The following is a 19,428-nucleotide window of genomic DNA, read 5'->3' as shown; positions in this document are numbered from 1 at the left end:
TACGTCACTTCCGGCTCCCTGTCACTGGGGGTGGGCGGGCCATTTCTAGCTCTCTTCTCCCACCCGGCTCTCGGGGCTTCGTTTAGGAGGGCGCGAAAACTGGCCGAAGCGGTTCAGGAAGGTAAGTGTCACAGAGACTTGAGAACAGAGCTTGGGGATCGGAAGCGTCAAGACTAGCGGCTTCCTCGGGTCGCTCTAGCCAAAGGAACCATAAAGACTAGACTAGGGCTTCCTCATTTCCTCCTCTCTGTGGTTCCGCCCGCAGCTTCCGGTTCCGGGGAGGGGCCGAGTTTCCTTCGAAGATAGGGGCTCTGCGCTGCGGCTAGGATGGCGGTGGTGTCGCTACTGTTGTTGGGGGGTTTGTGGAGTGCTGTGGGAGCGTCCAACTTGGCTGTCGTTACATGCGGCTCTGTGGTGAAGCTACTCAATACGCGCCACAACGTGCGATTGCACTCACACGATGTGCGCTATGGGTCAGGTACTGCCACCCGGGTTCGGGTGGGCTGGGAGGGCCTGGTAAGCTCCGGACGGGGCGGGGCCAAGACAAAATCTGAGGGGTGTGGTCTGGGAAGGTTAGGGGAGCCCGGGGGCGGTTCCTGAGGTCTAGAGGCGGAGAATCGGAGAATTGGGCATAATATCAGCTTTTATCTGGTGAGCTACGTATCGGGCACATTACACATATACGCTTTTGGATTTATAACATTCCTACGAGGTAGAGACAATTGTTATCCTCATTTTACAGATGAGGAAACAAAAATAAATCGCATGCTCAGAGCCTTGCAGCTAGTGAATGACAGAGACGGGGTTCGAACCAAATCTGTCCAGTTTCAAAGCCTGCTTTCAGCTACTCCAGGCTGGCACTACTCAGTGCGGGAGAGACAGACATGTAGAAAATTACAGTAAGTGCTGTACCTCTGAAGTCTTGAACTCCAAGACCTCACTCTTTGACTTTATCTTTCTGTTCTAGCTGTTTTGCATCTTAAGCTTGCTCTTCAACCCTTTTCCTTTGGCCTCTTTTTACTCAAACTTTTCTTGTAAAGAATTTAAAGCACTCAGTGGAATTGGAGAGGAAACCGTTTAGAGGGCTTTTTAACATAGGATGTTAAAATGCTTGATTTGGATTCATTTATAATTTAGCAATTACTTGTGGATTCATTCAGTATAGATTTAATAAACTTTTTTAAAGTTTTATTTATTTGACAGAGACACAGCGAGAGGGAACAAGCGGGGGAGTAGAAGAGGGAGAATCAGGCTTCTGGCAGAGTGGGGAGCCTGATGCGGGGCTCCATCCCAGGACCCCGGGACCATGACCAGAGCCGAAGGCAGACACTTACCCGACTGAGCCAACTACGCGCCCCTAGATTTAATAAACTCTTATTACATCCCTAATATTCTAGATAGAGGGGATATAATAGCTAGTCTCCAAGTTACAGGAAAACTGACAAAGAGAAAAAAAGTTGGTGAGATGTGAGATGCATCTAAGATGATTACTAGATTTCTGTCTTGGATGATTGATGATGTTATCAATTAAGAGAGGATGGGGGCTAGTCTATGGTTCATGATTCTCAAAACGTGTCTGACTATTTAGACTAGGAAAGGACTGGGCTGTCATTGTTGGTATGTTTTATAATCTTAGCAGCCGTTCAGTGAACACTTCCTGTGTGTCCAGCTCGCTACTTTTTAATTTGATCTAGTTTCCTAGTTTGGCTCTACTAAATCAGAATGTGGGAGAGAGGCCTGACAGTAGGAATCTGTATATATGAAAAATTCTTCAGGTGCTTCTAATGGGCAGCCATATTTCAGAACCAGATTCAATCTGTGCGGAGCCTGAGGTAGAGTTAAGTACATCATGGTACTGGGTGGGGGTGGGGAGGGAGTTAAAGATATGGGGAGATTAAGTGAGATTGCACAGGATGCACTGTGGTTCTCATTCTGGTGTCGATTTGAATCACTTGAAAAACCTGTTGAAGCATGTATAGATGCTTTTGTCCTGATCTCTAATAAGTATTTAAGAATGGATAAGCATAGAACTCTGGGTAATCCCAAGGTTTAAGGGTGGGAGAGGAGTCTACAGCCATACCACCCTGAAAGCACGCCGTCCTGTCTGATCTCTGAATGATGGGAGAGGAAGTGAAGGGTTGAACAGAACCTGAAAAAGTAGAAGGCACAAAGTATAGACTGTGGTTTAGTGAAGCATGGCAATGACCCAGGACCAAGAGAGCTGTAAGGCAATAACCAGAAGTAAGGAGGGAGGCTTGGTTTGCCTTTTTTTTTTTTTTTTTTTTAAGATGTTACAAAGTCATTTTGAGCTGAGTGTAAAAGGCACCAGAGAGAAGCTGGTAGTTTGGCTACAAACATTCACCCAGATACCTGTGGTGCAAGGTGTAATGTGTTAAGTGGTAAAAGGTGAGTGTTATGAAGAGGCTGTCAGGTGGGGCCAGGAGACTGAAGGCAAAGCTAGGAGGAACAGGTGAGAGTAACTAGGAAACTGTCTTGAGTGCATTTAAAGAATTGAGTAGTAGATGAAGGCCTAGGGAAGAGAATATCCCTGGAGTTTATGTGAGAGAGTGGCCTCTGATATAACTTGACAGAAAATAATTTCTTGGGAGGCCATGTGGTAGAGTGGTTAAGAGTGTGAGTTCTAGAGTTGGGCCATCTAAGTTCAAACCCCAGCACTGGGTCTTGGTGCTGTGTGACCTGGGGTGTACTATTTAGCTTTTCTGAGACTCCAGTGTAAATTGGGGATGATAATAACAGTAATACGTACCTTAGGGAATATATGCCTGTGTCAAATAAGAATATTCAGGCAAAAGGTTTGGATTGGTATCTGACATTTATTTATTTTTTTAAAGATTTTATTTATTTGACAGAGAGATGGCAAGAGCAGGAACACAAGCAGGGGGAGTGGGAGAGGGAGAAGCAGGCCTCCTGCCAAGCAGGGAGCCCGATGCGGGGCTCGATCCCAGGACTCTGGGATCATGACCTGAGCTGAACGCAGATGCTTAACGACAGAGCCATCCAGGCGCCCTGGTATCTGACATTTAGAAAGTGCTCAGTACACATTAGCGGGCTAGCAATTATTATATGTATATTTTCCTTCTTTTTAAGTCTGCAGTTATGTGTCTATAACCTGGTACCTTTTAACCATAATTGTATCTCTTTAGGCAGTATTAACCAAATTTAGAGGACATATGAATACTTTTACAACCTATTGATCACTCATGGGGGAATTCGGGAGCTGCAGTGATTACTTGGATTAAAGTTGACAGCAAAAGCTGGTCTCTATTGTTAAATGTGACAAAAGTTTTGATTGTGATGCATAGTAAACATTGAATAATATTAAACATGTTTCAGTTATGTGACATATACTAGGGGTTACCCAGGTTATTGTCTATAGGTGTATAATACTTGTATATATATGTGTATGTAGTGACACATTTTAGGGACTATCCAGGTTTTTGTATGTAGATACATAATACTTGTGTTTCAAAAAAATGAACATAAGTTTATTTAGTTCTTTTTGACGCAGATTCTTAGAGTTTTCTGATATCACACATTTAAGTATAATTTATCAGATAACAATACTATATAAACATATTTAGTATTTTTCATCTATTTTTTTAATGTTGTAGACAAAGAAATATCAAGCATAGGGTTTCCTCTCCACTCCTCCAAACCTGTTTTATAATCCAGGGCACATTATTGGCCTTAGGAAAGAGGGGGATTAGGTTGAGCTCACTCTTTCCTTTTTTTCTTTTTTTTTTTGGACTGCAGGTAGTGGGCAGCAGTCAGTGACAGGTGTAACCTCTGTGGACGACAGCAATAGTTACTGGAGGATACGGGGGAAGACCGCTACAGTGTGTGAGAGAGGAACCCCCATCAAATGTGGCCAACCCATCCGGCTGACACATGTCAACACTGGCCGAAACCTCCATAGTCACCACTTCACCTCACCTCTTTCTGGAAACCAGGTGAGGTGGCATCCTGTTGATCACTGGTGCCCTGTGCATTACTCAGTTGAGTTGTCTAATATCTTGGTTCTTAGCCCTTTCTTTTCTAGGTGTAGTTGTTCTTTTTTGTGCAGACATGGAGAAATTGGTTTTGTCTCATAAGTGTGAAGGAAATTGTTTCTGGGCAAAATAGAGACTTTACATCTAGATGAAATCAAGAAATGAGAAAAGACAAAATAGATATAAGCATATCATAAGTCATCTTGATAAATTCTACAGTAAAGAAACACAATGTTGGGCGCTTGGGTGGCTCAGATGGTTAAGCGTCTGCCTTCAGCTCAGGTCATGATTCCGGAGTCCTGGGATCCAGTCCCGCATCGGGCTCCCTGCTCCTTGGGAGCCTGCTTCTGCCTCTGCCTCTCTCTCTCTCTGTCTCTCATGAATGAATAAATAAAAAAATCTTAAAACAAAAACGCAGTGTTGACACATGAAAACTCAACATCAGTAATCATCGGGGAAATGTGAATCAAAACCATAGTAAAGATATCACTTTATACCTAACGGAATGGTTATAATCAAAACAACAAGAAATAACACATATTGGCGAGGATGTGGAGAAAAGGGAACCCTCATGCACTGTTGGGAATGTAAATTGGTGTACGCACTTTGGAAAATAGTATGGAGGTTCCTCAAAAAATTAAGAATAGAAATATCATATGATCCAGTAATTCCACTATTGAGTGTTTTTACCTAAAGAAAATGAAAACAGGGGCACTTGGGTGGCTCAGTCGTTAAGCATCTGCCTTCGGCTCAGGTCATGATCCTGGGGTCCTTGCTCTGCAGGAAGCCTGCTTCTCCCTCTCCCCCTGCTTGTGTTCCCTCTCTGGCTGTGTCTCTCTCTGTCAAATAAATAAAATCTTAAAAAAAAAAAAATGAAAAAACTAATTTGGAAAGATATGTATACCCCTATGTTTTTTGCAGCATTATTTACAATAGCCAAGAGACAGAAGCAAACCAAGTGTGCATCAGTAGATAAATGGGTTGCTTGGGTGGCTTAGTCATTAAGTGTCTGCCTTTGGCTCAGGTCATGATCTCAGGGTCCTGGGATCGAGCCCCGCATTGGGCTCCCTGCTCCATGGGAAGCCTGCTTCTCCCTCTCCCACTCCCCCTGCTTGTGTTCCCTCTCTCGCTGTGTCTCTTTCTGTCAAATAAATAAAATCTTTAAAAAAAAAAGTAGATGAATGGGTGAAGAAGATAAAGTGTATGCATGTATACACGATAGAATATTACTCAGCCATAAAAAAGAATGCTTGCCATTTGTGGCAATGTGGGTGGACCTAAAGGGTATTAGGCTAAATGAAATGCAGAGAAAGACAAATACATGATTTCACTTATATGTGGAATATAAGAAAACAAATGAACAAAAAGCAGAATCAGACCTATAAACGTAGGGGTTGTCAGAGAGGAAGGGTGTGGGGAGATGGGCAGAATGGGTGAAGGGGAGTGGGAGATAACAGGCTTCCAGTTATGCAACGAATAAGTCACAGGGATAAAAGATACAGCATAGGGAATATAGTCAGTGATATTGTAGAAGCATTGTATGGTGACCAGTGGTAGCTACACTTGTGAACATAACATAACGTATAGACTTATTGAATCACCACGTTGTACACCTCAAACTAATAAAAGAATTGTATGTCAATTATATTCAAGTAAAAACAACTTTTTCCAAACTTTGAATAAAAATTATTATTCTAAATGATGCCAACTAACCACGTTAGGAAAATGAATTATGCCACTTTTTAATTTTTTTAAAAAAAATTTTATTTGAGAGAGAGAATGAGAGAGAGAAAGCACAAGAGGGAAGAGGGTCAGAGGGAGAAGCAGACTCCCTGCTGAGCAGGAGGCCCGATGCAGAACTCGATCCCGGGACTCCCAGGATCATGACCTGAGCCGAAGGCAGTCGCTTAACCAACTGAGCCACCCAGGCGCCCTAATTTTTGTTTTTTAACTAATTTTTTTAAAGTAAGCTCTGTGCCCAGTGGGGGGCTTGAACTTACCACCCTGAGATCAAGAGTTGCATGCTCTGTGTACTGAGCCAGCCAGGCACCCCAATATTGTGCCATTTTTTTTTTTAAGCCTTGAGGTTTTAGGAGATATGGACCCCTTAATGAGTGCTTCCCTCCCACCCCCACTCTGCACATAGTGTTCCCTATTGGCATCTTATGTTAGTAAATTTCCTACAGTTTATAAAGCAGTAACGATACATTGTTATCAACTGAAGTCCATAGTTTTTGATTTCCTTAGTTTTTACCTCCTGTAGGTTTTCTGTTCCAGGAGCCCATCCTGGATACCACATTACATTTAGTTATGTCTCCTCAGGCTCCTCTGAGGTGTGACAGTTTCTTCAATTCTAGTTTGTTTTCCAATTCTTATTTTTGATGATCTTGACAGTTTTGAGGAATGCTGGTCAAGTATACTATAGGGTGCTCCTTTATTGGGATTTTTCTGATGTTTTTGTCATGATTAGATCAGACTTAGAAATCTTTTTAGGAGGAAGGCCACAGGAGTAAAGTGCCATTTTTATCACATCATGTCACAGGTACATACTATCTACATGATTTATGACTATTGAAATAGTGTTTGTGGTGTTTCTCCTATAAAGTTATTCTTTTAATCTCCCTCCCCACCTTTCTATATTGTATTTTTGGAAGTAAGTCATTATGCATAGCCCCCACTTAAGGAATGCAGAGTTATGCTCCCCCTCCTTTAGATAGAATAGCTAAAAAATTTATTTGGAATTCTTCTGCATGGGTACTTGTCTCTCCTTTACTTATTTATTCAATCATTTATTCATATCAGTATGGATTCACGAATATTTTATACTTTGAGTTATAATTCCATACCACTGTCTTTATTTTGTTGCTCAAATTGTTCCAACTTTGGCCATTGGGAGCTCTTTTACTTGTCTCCTGTGTCCATTTGACATACTCCCATTTTTGTGTATGTGTATGTGTGTTAACCCTTTCTTATTTTCTGGCACTAAAAGATATTCTAGGCTCATCTTGTGTATTTCTTGCCCCAGTCCTAGAATCAGCTGTTTCTCCAAGGAGTTGTTTCCTTTTATTGAAGAATGATATTAGAAACCATGATCTTAGCCCTTACATGAGCTTGTTGCTGCTGGGATGTTGTCTCTTTTAGGTCTTCTCACCTGACAGAACAAAGAAGGATGTGTATATGTATATAGACGTAACTATGAGTATTTTTACGTATTACATCTGCATCTGGATTATGTTAAACATGAGTTCCTATTGATGTCTCCAACTGTAATTCATTACCATTTAGATCATTCTAGCCTCCTCCCTTTACTTATTTGTAAATTTCCACACAGATACCTGGTTTCCACCACTGTCATCTATTTACTTGTTCAGTTCCATATACAAGTCTAGAATTGTGGGGCGCCTGGGTGGCTTGGTTGGTTAAATGACTTTTTTTTAAGGAATTTATTTAAGAGAGCATGAACAGGGGTTGGGGCAGAAGGAGACTCACTGCTGAGCGTGGAGCCTGATGCAGGGCTTGATATCAGGACCCTAAGATTAAGACCCCAGCCAAAGTCAGATGCTTTTTTTTTTTTTTAAGATTTTATTTATTTGACAGCGCACAAGCAGGGGGAGCAGCAGGCAGAAGGCGAGGGAGAAGCAGGCTCCCTGCAGGGAGCCTGACACAGGACTCCATCCCAGGATCCTGGGATCATGACCTGAGCCGAAGGCAGACACTTAACTCATACCCACTCAGGTGCCCCAAGTGTCTGACTCTTGATGTCACCTCAGGCCTTGATCTCAGGGTCATGAGTTCAAGCCCGTGTTAGGCTCCATGCTGGGCCTAGAGCCTACTTAAAAAAAAAAAAAATACACAGCAATAAACAAATACACAATCAACAAAAAGTTGCACTCAAAACTTTACAAATATAGGGGCATCTGGGTGGCTCAGTCATTAAGCGTCTGCCTTTGGCTCAGGTCATGATCCCAGCGTCCTGGGATAGAGCTCCACGTCGGGCTCCCTGCTTGGTGGGAAGCCTGCTTCTCCCTCTCCCGCTCCCCCTGCTTGTGTTCCCTCTCTCTCACTGTCTCTCTCTCTGTCAAATAAGTAAATAAAATTAAAAAAAAGAAAAACTTTACAAGTATAGTAAGATTGTTAATTATACACAGTTCGTTTTGCCTTTAGTCTTACAGACTCTATTTCCAAATGAATGCTTTTAATCTAAAATTATATAGCTTAGCATGTTTTTATGTATTTCTGAAATAATCAGTAATTTTTTTAAACGACTTTCCACTTTTTTTTAAAGGTTTTTTAAATTTACTTGTCAAGAGAGGGAGAGAGCACAAGCAGGGAGAGTGGCAGGCAGACGGAGAGGGAGAAGCAGGCTCCTGCTCAGCAAGGAGCCTGATGTGGGACTTGATCCCAGGACCCTGGGATCATCACCTGAGCCAAAGGCAGACACTTAACCAACTCAGCCACCCAGGCGTCCCATTAACTTTTTTATTGCAATAGAAACTCTGAATATTTGGCCTTAAGAGGAATGGGATTAGAAGAGAAGTGGAAGAACTCTGCTATTACTTATTCTATTTCATTTAGTTCTCACAATTATTCTATAAGGTGATACTGTCATGAGTTTTTTTTTTTTTAAAGATTTTATTTATTCATTTGAGCGAGAGAGCACAAACAGGGAGAAGCAGACTCTCCGCTGAGCCGGGAAGCCAACATGGGTCTCGATCCCAGGACCTGGAGACCATGACCCGAGCCCAAGGCAGATGCTTAATCGACTGAGCCACCCAGGCACCCCTGTCATGAGTTTTTAGAGGAGAAAATGAAGGAGTTATACAGGAAGGAATGGAATGGAGCAGAGGTTCAAGGTCTGCTAGTCTCCAGAGCCCATCGCCTCCCTTTCAACTTGTTTGCTCATCGTGTCACTTAAAATGTAGTTAAGGGAATGAGGCAGAAATATTTAAAGTCAAATAACAAGAGTAAGGCTGTAATAGAAAATGTAAAGCAAATACAGGATTACTTGCAAAGTAAGTGTTTGGAACATAATCCTAGGGCAACTGATTTCATGTCCTTTGTGTCTTTTATCTTTTTTCACAGTTTCTTCTTTTAATTTTTATTTTTAAAATGTTTTTCCCACAGTTTATTTGTAAACAACACTGGAAAACCTCTTCTTTTTTACTTTCAGGTAGCCTTATTTTTTTCTGTTGCTTCCCTCTCCCTTCCAAGCCTGTGTGTCAGTCATGCTAATATTGCTCCCATTTGTGTCTTTCAGGAGGTGAGTGCTTTTGGTGAGGAAGGTGAAGGCGATTATCTGGATGACTGGACAGTGCTCTGTAATGGGCCCTACTGGGTGAGGGATGGTGAGGTGCGGTTCAAGCATTCTTCCACTGAAGTTCTGCTGTCTGTCACGGGAGAGCAATATGGTCGACCCATTAGTGGGCAAAAGGAGGTACATGGCATGGCCCAGCCGAGCCAGAACAACTACTGGAAAGCCATGGAAGGCATCTTCATGAAGCCCAGTGAGTTGTTAAAGGCAGAAGCTCATCACGCAGAGCTATGAGTCTGGAAGCTGTGACCCATGTCACTACACAGTGTTCATGACATCTGCTCCATCTTGGGGTCCCTGCCCCAGGTTCCCTGGGCAGTGGCCATGTCACCACTGAGATGAAGACGCATGACAGAAAACAGTGGCTGTGTTTGGAAGCTTTAGCCCTTCACACTTGAATTGGTTGTTCTCCCAGAGTTTGGGTCAGTTCTTTTTGAGTACAGGACTTGCTGGTGAAGGAGCAGATATTTTTATTCATATTGATAAAACAAACTGAGGGAGATATTCCTCCTAATTGGGAAATTTTTACTCCAGAAGCTTGGCATCATGGATTATTGATGTGTGACTTTTCTCCTATTTTCTTTCTCTAAAATGATAAAGAATTTCATTATTAGTCACCAGTGTTGTCATTTATTAGGTGTGCTATTTCATAATCTGATCGATTGTTGAGTCTGACACGAGTCAGTGCTGTCACTCTAGAGATGCTGGGAGCCTTTGGTGTGGGCCCTTTTAAGAGCTTTACTTTTTTCACTTTTTCCCTATTTTCACTTCTAGCACCTCACTTTTACTAGATTTTTAACTATGGCTAAAGACCCTCGAGGAGTTTAGCTTAATAAATAGCCAGTAAAATGTTTTACCCTGGATCTTTTACTACAGTTGAGAAAAAAGTAAGGGTAGACAATATTCACTGTCTGCTAAATACTAGATGCTGTATTATAGCTCTTACCTCCTTTAATCTTCACAGATGTAGCATAGGTATTACAGTATTACTAATGCAGAATATGAAGGTTGAGTGCCTGGATTTTTTTTTTTTTTTTAAGATTTTATTTGACAGAGAGAGACACAGGGAGAGAGGAAACACGAGTGGGGGAGGGAGAAACAGGCTTCCTGCTGAGCAGGGAGCCTGATGCGGGGCTCGATCCCACGACCCTGGGATCATGACCTGAGCGGAAGGCAGATGCCTAACGACTGAGCTACCCAGGTGCCCCCTGCCTGAATTCTTAAAGCAAGTAAATAAGGATAGGAATCCAACTGTGTCTGGCTCACTATGCTACAATTGTGTTCGCTCTTGGATGATAACTGCTCTTTTTTGGATAAATGTAGGAATAGCTTTCTCTGAAAAGCGGGGATAGAAAACTTTTGTCCTCTGCTTACCTCATTTCTTTCTGTCTGCTGGTCAATTCCAGAAAGTTTGCTCCTAGGTCCTTTGAGCATGGTGGTGGTGAACAGAGGTGTCTGCCATCTGCTGGAATTTCAGTGACTAGCAGGACTTTTTATTTTTAGAAATAATGATTTCCACCTCCCCCATCCTTTGCTTTAGGGAGGGACTTAATGTGAAACATTTGGGCATACTGGGTCTGTGCCAGACATAGCCCATGACATTAGAGACTTGGTCTCTTTCCACTTCAGTTGCATTGATCATTTGAGATTTTTCCAGAAAGAAGACAAATGATAAAATCAACATTTCAGGTTATTGAAATACTGGGAATAGGCTGGAAGCAGTCTGGAGAGAAGAAAGGAAGTGATAGGAATCAGCTGGGTAAAGGGGACAGATTGGACAAGATGAATATGAATAGAGGTGTGTTGCAAGGTACCCCAACTTGGCTTGAACAGAGTTTTAACTGAGTTGTTGGGCCTTCCCTGAGGGTTCACAGAACCTACCTTGCTAGGAGGCTGCAGATTACAATGCTTGAGAGAGAAGTATGAATTTGAAACAAACGGAGTCTTTGGGGAGATGTGAAATGACTAACAAGAGGACTAGATAAGGAAGGAAACCAGTTGGAGGGGTAAAAACTATGGGCAACCCAATGTGAAAATTGAAATGGTGCTTTTCTGAAGGAGTGGAAAAGTTTCCAAGTAAAATCTTGAAGGACATTTGTGGAGATTAGGATGTAAAAGCAAAGGGATATGAAGTACTTATTTTTAAATCCTCAGAACTTGTTTAGCTTGTATTAGCATCACTGTATTAGAGTTGGGAATCTTGGTCCAGTTTCCTCATTTCACAGAGAAGGAAACAGGCAAAATAAAGTTGATCCTGAATTATCGATTTCCTGCAATTATGTTTGCTTCCAAGATAAACTATTTGTTGTTGAGAGGTAAGAACAATATTCTCTATTTCTGTCGTATCCCCTCAGCTCAGTGCCCAAATTGTGCTATACACAGTAGACTGAAAACTTGTCCAACGAAGTGTCCAGAAAATTGCGTGCTCACACAGTAGGTCAGTACATATTGACTAGAACAGTATTCAAACGGTAAAATGAATGAAAAACTCATTCCTTTGTAGGTGGAATGAGGTGTGAATTCTAACTGATGTCTTTAAATTCTTGCTTTCCTCAGTGATTTTCAGGCGAGGCTCTTGAGTAAGATAGGACAGCTACTTCGTATGACCTAGGGGTGAAACTTCCGCAGTACCCTCAGTCCGGACCCTAAGTGGCCAAGCGGACTCTGTAACCACCCTGGAAAAGTGCTTTGGCAGTGGAGCTCCGCCACTGAAATGAGAAAGCCAAGTCTGTTGCCAGCCTGGGGACGGGCTCAGGACTCAGGTCTCCTGCAAGCCCCAGGCTCCGCATTTCCGGGTGCGGAAGGGTGGGTCCAGGGGCGGGGCGTGAGTGTCAGTCGGCGCGAGGTCCGCCCCCTCCCCCCTCCCCCCTCCCCCCTCCCCGGTCTCCTCTGGAGCCACGCCTGTACTTCGCGCAGGCAGCTGATCGGCCCTGCCGGATCGCTGGCGCTGGGAGGAGTGGAGCAGGGAGACAGCTGGCTGGCTGGCGGGCTGTGGGGGGCGGGGTGCACGCGCCAACGCTTCCTTGTCCAGCGCTCTTCCTGCGCGTGCGGCTGGTCCGCCCGCGGCGGCGCAGAGCGGAGCCGGCGTGGGGGGGGGGGCCGGCAGGGCGGGGGCCGGAGCCAGGCCGGGCTGGGGCCGGAATGCCCCTGTTCTTCTCTGCGCTGTTGGCCTTGCTTTTGGTTGCCCTCAGCGCCCTCTTCTTAGGCCGGTGAGGGGATCCCGGCTACAGCGGGCGGGGGCTGGGGAAGGAAGAGAGACTGAGGAGGGGGGCGCGCGCTGCAAAGGCGCGCGGGAGGGGAAGGGGGCTGGAGGGGAAGGTGCGCGGGCGGCGGAGAGGGAGGGCCCGAGGGGGCCGCGGAGGCTTGAGCAGGGGCGTACGGTCCGATCTGGCACCGAGAAACTGGGAGTAGGGGGCCCTGAGGGAGCGGGCGAGGCCTGAGCAGATGCTGAGGCTGGGAGTTGAATAGGTGTGTGTGTGAAGAGGGGCCCGGCTTGGTGGCCTCCCTTTCCCCCTCCTTTCGCCCCTGAGTGTCCCTTTCACCGAGCGCAGAGGGCACCTGCAGCCTCGCCCTAGGAGCCGGAACAGGTCTGGCAGCCCAGGGGAGAGCGGCGTTTGAGCCAGCCGGGTGTGATCCCACGGTGCCTTCTTGCTGACACCTGTCTGGAGGGCGGAGAAAGAGACCCTGTGGGGGAGTGTGTGATGGCACATCTGACACGGCTGCTTGTATTTCGACTCCCCTTTGGGCCTCTTTCTTCATCTGGGGTTCCTAAGGATTGGAAGGATTGCTTTCTTTGTCCCCAACTTAGGTGGACTGTAGTTTGTCTGATTTCATTTGGGTGGAGGGGACACTCCAGGGCTAGGGTCTTGATCTTTGTGGCTGAGTGTATGTGACAGAGTGTTGTTTTGGGAAACCGAAGAGTTGCCCAGAAGATTCAGCTTTAGGACATAACCTTTTTGCAAGGCCTTCTAGGACCAGGAAGGGGTGAGGAAAGCCAAAATTGAGAGAGGGTCCTATGAACTCACAGGGATTTTTCTGCAGGTGGTTTGTGGTCCGGTTGGCCACCAAGTGGTGTCAGCGGAAGCTGCAGGCAGAGCTAAAGATTGGCTCCTTTTTTTGGATCCAGAATGTCAGCCTTAAGTTTCAGCAGCACCAGCAAACAGTGGTGAGTCTTGGGGAACTCCCTAGGTATGTGTGTGTGGGTGGACTCAGCTAAATTTTAACTTTTTATTTTTTTTCCTAAAATTCTGGGTGGCTTTCCTCGTTAGCCCAGCCTTGTCACCTCTTTGCCAAGATGATTTTAGAGTTAGTTTGGAAACACTGGGATTGATGCAAGTTGTTGAGTTAAAAATGCTTATAAGGCACAGAGTGTTCAGGGTACAATAAGAAAGATACAGAACTAAGCACAGAAAAAAAGATAACAGGAAATAGAAGAGCTTACTGTTCTAATTTAAGAGGAGAAATAGTAACATATCCATAAAAGAGAAATACTGAGCAAGTTCAACCAATGTCATTGTGAGGAGCAGGATATAGTGCTGAGGAGAGAAGTTGGTGGAAACGGAGTGGAGAATATTTAGTGGAAAGGCTATAGCACTTCCTCCTCTTCTTAGAACCTTTCCTGGCTGTCAAGCTGCTCATGGCTTACCTCGAAGCTAGTGTACAAAGCTCTTTTCCACACTGTTTTAGGAAATTGATAGCCTGTGGATTTCCAGCAAACTCCTTAGCCATGATCTGCCGTGAGTACCCTACATCCTCACTCTTCCCTTGGGGAATATTTTGGGATTGGGGTTTGCAGAATGATATTCTGCAGAGGCCTCACAGCCCAAGGAGGGGACTGGGGTTTTGCTGATGTCTCCCGGTTAGCCTGGAAGCTATTATTTTGTGACACAGAAATTGATAACTACTATGAGACTGTTCTCCATGATTTGAGCTACATTTTTAGGGAGGATCAGAGAGTGAATGTTGGGGAGGGGAGGAGACTGCTAGGAAAGGGCTGGACCTGACGACAGTGAGGTCTCTCTTCTGGGCAGACGCTATGTGGCATTGTGCTTTGGAGAAGTGCGTATCAGAACGGACCTACAGAAGGTGTCTGGCCTATTTGCCCCATTTTCCCAGAGCACTGGGGTGCATCAAAAGGAACTGTCCTTCAGTCCTTCCTTACTGAAGATCTTCTGTCAGGTGAGATACTTCTCCCACTTTCCTGGACTGTAGTAGGGATGGCTGGCTGTAGAGTGATGGGTGGATTTTTCTACTGTTTTGAGAATATAATACCAAGAGCTGCCTCTGATTCTTTCTCTACTGGAAAGGAAAGGCAGTGCCTTGATATTAATGACTATTTTTGCTGCTTCTTTCTAGCTGTTCTCCGTTCATGTAGATTCTATAAACATCATGGTTCTCAAGGTGGCTACTTCCGAGTCTTTGTGGCACATTCAGATCAGAGAAAGCAGCTTTCTTTTGGATAGTGATGAGAAAAGGTAATCACTGGGTAAAAGAGGGTCTGGTAGTCCCATTCTTGCCTTATAGTTGTTTCAGCGTGGATGGATGTCAGGGTTTTATAAAGCTGTCAAGTTCTCATTCTGTAGCAATTTGAGGAGAGGCTAGGATTAGGCACTTCTGTTTGCCTTGTTCCTTTTAGCCAATAAAGCTTGACTGAAGTTAAATGGTGAGGAAAGGCGCCAAGTGCCCTTAATTTTTTTCCTTTCCCAGGCTGAAATGTGAGGTGAGCCTAAATCAGATCAACAGCAAAGTCCTAAAGAGTGGCCAGTTGGTGAGTATGCTGTGGTCATTTAGATGCCTTGTGTCCTTCTGGGCATAAGATATGAAGGAGCTTATGTTCTAGATTCTGTATTCTTACGGGGGGTTCTGTCAAGGTGGTGTTCTAGACCACTGCATTTTGACCCAAAACTCCTAGACTCCCTATATCTTAACGCCTTAGAGGCTTATCCTTCCTGCAGGAGGATACCTGCCTTGCGGAGCTCTCACTGGCCCTAAAGTTGTGTCTAGAGGTGGGCATCAGCAGTCGGCAACTGAAGTCGATCACTGTGGGTATGTGGACACTCCATGCGGAACTGCACGAGGGCCTTTTCCATAGTCAGCTGCTACGCCCAGGCCCAAGCCTGGCACCCAAACCTGTTCCTTGTCCAGGTAAAGCCCTGGTCAGTAAGCTTCTTGGCTTTCTGTGCTGTTCTCTGATTATTCTGGAATTACATACAAATAGTGGTCTCAATTTCGGTGTGATTTATTTAGCATGACCTTTGACTCTGAGGATAGCTCAAAGAAATCGGGCGTTTACTTGTGGTGAGGGAAAGAACTAACATTTAGTGGGTAATTATCATGAATTAGACTTGTAGTACGAGTTTTCTGTATTGGCTCTCACTAAATTCTCAGCATATCACAAATGAGGAAACTGAAGCCAAGAAGAGCAGATAGGTGACTTGACTGAGGTCATAGAGCTAGTCATTTGTAAAAATGGGGTGTAAATTATTTTGTCCTAAAGTCCATATTCTTTGCATTATATCAACCTGCTCCCCATACTGTTTTTTAAATTCCGGGGAAGGAAGTACAGCGGGTGCCTGGATCTCTGGGATACTTGCCTTGTGGCCTAGGATTGGGCCTTTGGTTAGCCTACTTATGTGGGAAGATTTGGCCAAAGAGGATGGGGCATTTTGGGAGACTTGAGTGTGTTAGGGATTGATGGCTCTTGTGTTATTCATTCATGTTTTCAGAGGTGACAGAGAACTGGGCTGAGCCAACTCTGCCTGGCCTGTACCTCCTTCAGCAGCTGCCAGATCAGGTCAAGGTGAAAATGGAGATTACAAGTGTGGTGCTGTCCATGAATAGTCAAAAGAGGTGAGCAATATGCTGGGCTCTCTATAACCAGCCTAGTAGCTGCACTGCACTGAGCTTGTCTGTGGGGAGAAAGGGAGTGAGAACAACATTCCATGTATTTCTGAGCCAGAGTCTGTCTCTGGTCCAGGCACCTGAACTGGACGCTGAAGCTGCTACATTTCCTGTACCACCGTGATGAGGATCAGCTGCCTCTTCGAAGCTTCACAGCAAACTCTGATATGGCACAGATGAGCACTGAACTCCTACTGAAAGGTTCCTGGGGGATGTTGGTACCGAGAGGACTAGACCCTCCCTTTCCCCCATGCCCCAGTTGGCCTTCTTAATATCAGTGTAGCTGGGGATGGGGAGAGGGAACATACTGAGAGAAAAAAGCCCCAACTCAGGAGTTTTGGTGACAGTCTATTCATCTGCTTGCCTGTCTCTGACCCTCTCCTAGTTTTACCTGTTGTTTTCCCCAGTGTTCTTCTCTGATCTGCTCTTTGCCCTCACAGATGGGTTGTTGCTGTCCCAGAGCCGCCAGCGCATTGTCTGTCTCAACTCCCTCAAGGCTAGTGTGCAGGTGTGTTGACTGTGATCCCAAGACCTCATTCCTTTCTCTGCTCTCCCCTGTATCATTGCATTGTGAGCTACTGGGCTAAAACCTGAGCCCGCAGTTCTGGTGTCATTTCCAGGTGACCACCATTGACCTCTCAGCCTCTGTGGTCTTGAACACATGTATCGTTCATTACCGGCACCAGGAATTCGCTCAGTGGCTGCACCTGCTAGCATTGGAGACCCAAGAGTCTAGTTCATCTGGTTTTAAGCAAAGAAGGAAAAGGTCAGTGTCCTCTTTTTTAGCCACTATCTTATCAGGGGGGTTCTCAGATTCTTTTGATCTAAAGTGGCATATTGTATGGGGCACCTGGGTGGCTCAGTTGGTTAAGTGACTGCCTTCCGCTCAGGTCATGATCCTGGAGTCCCAGAATCGAGTCCCACATTGGGCTCCCTGCTCAGCGGGAAGTCTGCTTCTCCCTCTGACCCTCCCCCTCTCATGCTCTCTCTCTCTCTCTCATTCTCTCTCTCAAATAAATAAAATCTTTAAAGCGGCATATTGTGTTAAATACATATTTGATTACTTCAGTAGCAATTCTGTTTCATTTATTTTTATTTTTTGAGAAAGAGAGCAAGCATGGGAGCAGTGGGAGGAGGGGCAGAAGGAGAGGGGGAGAGAGAATCCCAAGCAGGGGCTTGATCCCACCACCCTGAGGTGATGACCTGAGCTGAAATCAGGAGTTAGACGCTTAACTTACTGAGCCACCCAGGTGCCCTGATAGCACTGCTATTTTACATATCTTCAGCATTAAACTAGATTCTTTGACAATAGGATGAAGTCGTTTTTGTTCTTAAGTCTTTAGTGCCCAGCACAGTGCCTTATTATACAAAATAAACAATTGCGTCACTGAATTTAAATGATCTACAATCTTGTCTGCCTAAGATTATAAGGTGATATGTCCTGTCAACAGTGTCATCTCTCTCTGCATTGTGTTGCATAGAGAACTTAAGGTTAATGGCTTGGAAGCAGGGACAGCTGGGTGGCTCAGTTGGTTAAGTGTCTGCCTTCGGCTCACGCCATGATCCCAGGGTGCTGGGATCGAGTCCCGCATTGGGCTCCCTGCTCAGTGGGGAGCCTGCTGCTTCCCCTGCTTGTGTGCGCTCGCTCTCTCTCTCTCTCTCTCTCTGTCTCTCTCTCTCTCTCCCCCTCTCCCCCTCCCTCTCCCTCTCTCTCTCTCTCTCTCTCTCTCTCTCTCTCTCTCTCTCTCTCCCCCTCTCTCCCTCTCTCTCCCTTTCTCCCTCTCCTCTCTCTCTCTCTCTCTCTCTCTCTCTCTCTCTCTCTCTCTCCCTCTCCCTCTCTCCCTCTCTCCCTCTCCCTCTCTCCCTCCCTCTCCCCCCCCCTTTCTGTGACAAATAAATAAAATCTTTCTCCTTGGTTGTATTAGGTTGAAACATGTGACATACTGATGTTCATATTTGACATTTATATTTGACCTATGAAATGGCAGTCTCATATGGTTCAACCTAATATCTTTCTTGCATTCCTGCAGTTTACCATTGGGAATAGCAAACTTATGAGTTTGGTCTTTTATTTTCTAGTTGCATTCCATCCTAAGAATCACAACAAGACTCACCCTGACTTTTGAGAGCTTCAGGTATCTTTTCCATAACAGGAAGCCGCAGTTCTTTCCTTATCAAACAATGATGTCTTGTCCCTATGCAGAACCTTCCCCCAAATCCTGGCTCCCATCATCTTTAGCACCTCCATCTCCAATGTCAACGTTTCCATTCAGCTTGGTGATACACCACCCTTTGCCTTGGGATTCAATTCCATCTCTCTAGGTAAGACTATGGGATGGAAAAGGAATAAGTGAAGCCAGGCCCAATTGATGGCTACAGTGGCTCCATAGAACTCTCTCCTACCTTCTTTGTTCAGATTACCAGCACTTGAGGCCACAAAGTATCCATCAGCGGGGTGTCCTAACTGTGGACCATCTCTGCTGGCGGGTGGGCAGTGACTCCCACATTCAGCGGGCACCCCACCCACCCAATATGCATGTTTGGGGTGAAGCACTTGTCCTGGACTCCTTCACACTACAGGTAGGTGGGGACTTTGGGGAACAGGGGCCCATACAGTTTCTTTCCCCTGCCATGCTTTAGAGTATGGATCACCTTTTTTGGCAGAAGATGATGCATCAGGGCGCCTGGGTGGCTCAGTTGGTTAATCGACTGCCTTCGGCTCAGGTCATGATCCTGGAGTCCCGGGATCGAGTCCCACGTCGGGCTCCCTGCTTGGCAGGGAGTCTGCTTCTTCCTCTGACCCTCTCCCCTCTCATGCTCCCACTCTCATTCTCTCTCTCTCAAATAAATAAATAAAATCTTTAAAAAAAAAAAGATGCATCAGGGTGTTACAGAACTGTGTGTTCTACATGCTTCTAATGGGGCTCTCTCTTCTTTTCTAGGGTAGCTATAACCAGCCTTTGGGCCTGTCTAGTACCCAGTCGGATACCCTCTTTCTTGATTGTACCATCCGTGGACTGCAGGTAGAAGCATCAGATACCTGTGCCCAATGTCTCTCTCGCATTTTATCCTTGATGGACACACAATCTGGGAAGTCAGCTGTTGCTAGAGAATCTTCATTTGGGGAATCTGTGTCATTACTGTGGAAGGTGGACTTGAAGGTGGAGGACATGAATTTGTTCACCCTTTCTGCCCTGGTTGGTAAGT

General features: G+C 45.2%; 2 protein-coding genes across 5 annotated transcripts in view; both read left to right on the top strand.

Annotated features, from left to right (window-relative positions):
- The first annotated feature begins 24 nt into the window (after positions 1-24).
- On the top strand, positions 25-9,934 carry SDF2 (stromal cell derived factor 2). 3 transcript variants are annotated; one of them, XM_088028391.1, is made up of 4 exons: positions 25-121; positions 743-899; positions 3,775-3,971; positions 9,268-9,934. In XM_088028391.1, exons 2-4 carry the CDS (start codon positions 791-793, stop codon positions 9,553-9,555), a joined length of 594 nt encoding a protein of 197 aa, XP_087884517.1. In that variant the 5' UTR covers positions 25-121; positions 743-790; the 3' UTR covers positions 9,556-9,934. The 3 variants fall into 3 exon arrangements, with proteins under 3 accessions (XP_087884517.1, XP_027964862.1, XP_027964863.1); XM_028109062.2 differs by lacking the exon at positions 25-121 and adding an exon at positions 376-478; XM_028109061.2 differs by lacking the exons at positions 25-121; positions 743-899 and adding an exon at positions 266-478.
- A 2,503-nt stretch (positions 9,935-12,437) lies between these two features.
- Positions 12,438-19,428, top strand: part of BLTP2 (bridge-like lipid transfer protein family member 2) — a 28,859-nt gene continuing 21,868 nt past the window's right edge. For both annotated transcript variants that reach the window (XM_028109014.1, XM_028109015.1), the window contains exons 1-14: positions 12,438-12,530; positions 13,363-13,486; positions 14,008-14,057; positions 14,352-14,499; positions 14,677-14,795; positions 15,028-15,088; positions 15,276-15,465; positions 16,047-16,170; positions 16,298-16,422; positions 16,662-16,729; positions 16,842-16,987; positions 18,425-18,543; positions 18,638-18,801; positions 19,164-19,422. In XM_028109014.1, the coding sequence (XP_027964815.1) occupies positions 12,463-12,530; positions 13,363-13,486; positions 14,008-14,057; positions 14,352-14,499; positions 14,677-14,795; positions 15,028-15,088; positions 15,276-15,465; positions 16,047-16,170; positions 16,298-16,422; positions 16,662-16,729; positions 16,842-16,987; positions 18,425-18,543; positions 18,638-18,801; positions 19,164-19,422 (1,765 nt within the window). In that variant the 5' untranslated portion in view covers positions 12,438-12,462. The remainder of the gene's footprint in view (positions 12,531-13,362; positions 13,487-14,007; positions 14,058-14,351; positions 14,500-14,676; positions 14,796-15,027; positions 15,089-15,275; positions 15,466-16,046; positions 16,171-16,297; positions 16,423-16,661; positions 16,730-16,841; positions 16,988-18,424; positions 18,544-18,637; positions 18,802-19,163; positions 19,423-19,428) is intronic.

The sequence above is a fragment of the Eumetopias jubatus genome, unplaced genomic scaffold, assembly GCF_037043125.1.
Source record: "Eumetopias jubatus isolate StellerSeaLion01/CBP00866 unplaced genomic scaffold, mEumJub1_p1.0 scaffold_10, whole genome shotgun sequence".
Classification (NCBI taxonomy): domain Eukaryota; kingdom Metazoa; phylum Chordata; class Mammalia; order Carnivora; family Otariidae; genus Eumetopias; species Eumetopias jubatus.
The sequence above is the reverse complement of the archived record's forward strand: the minus strand, read 5'-3'. Positions and strand labels throughout refer to the sequence as shown.

What these genes read in the sequence shown, in the direction of transcription:
- SDF2 (XM_028109061.2), top strand. Translation starts at nt 328, where the DNA reads ATGGCGGTGGTGTCGCTACTGTTGTTGGGGGGTTTGTGGAGTGCTGTG. An exon ending in CGATGTGCGCTATGGGTCAG is followed by an intron (nt 479 to 3,774) that starts GTACTGCCACCC and finishes TTTGGACTGCAG; the next exon opens with GTAGTGGGCAGCAGTCAGTG. An exon ending in CACCTCTTTCTGGAAACCAG is followed by an intron (nt 3,972 to 9,267) that starts GTGAGGTGGCAT and finishes TGTGTCTTTCAG; the next exon opens with GAGGTGAGTGCTTTTGGTGA.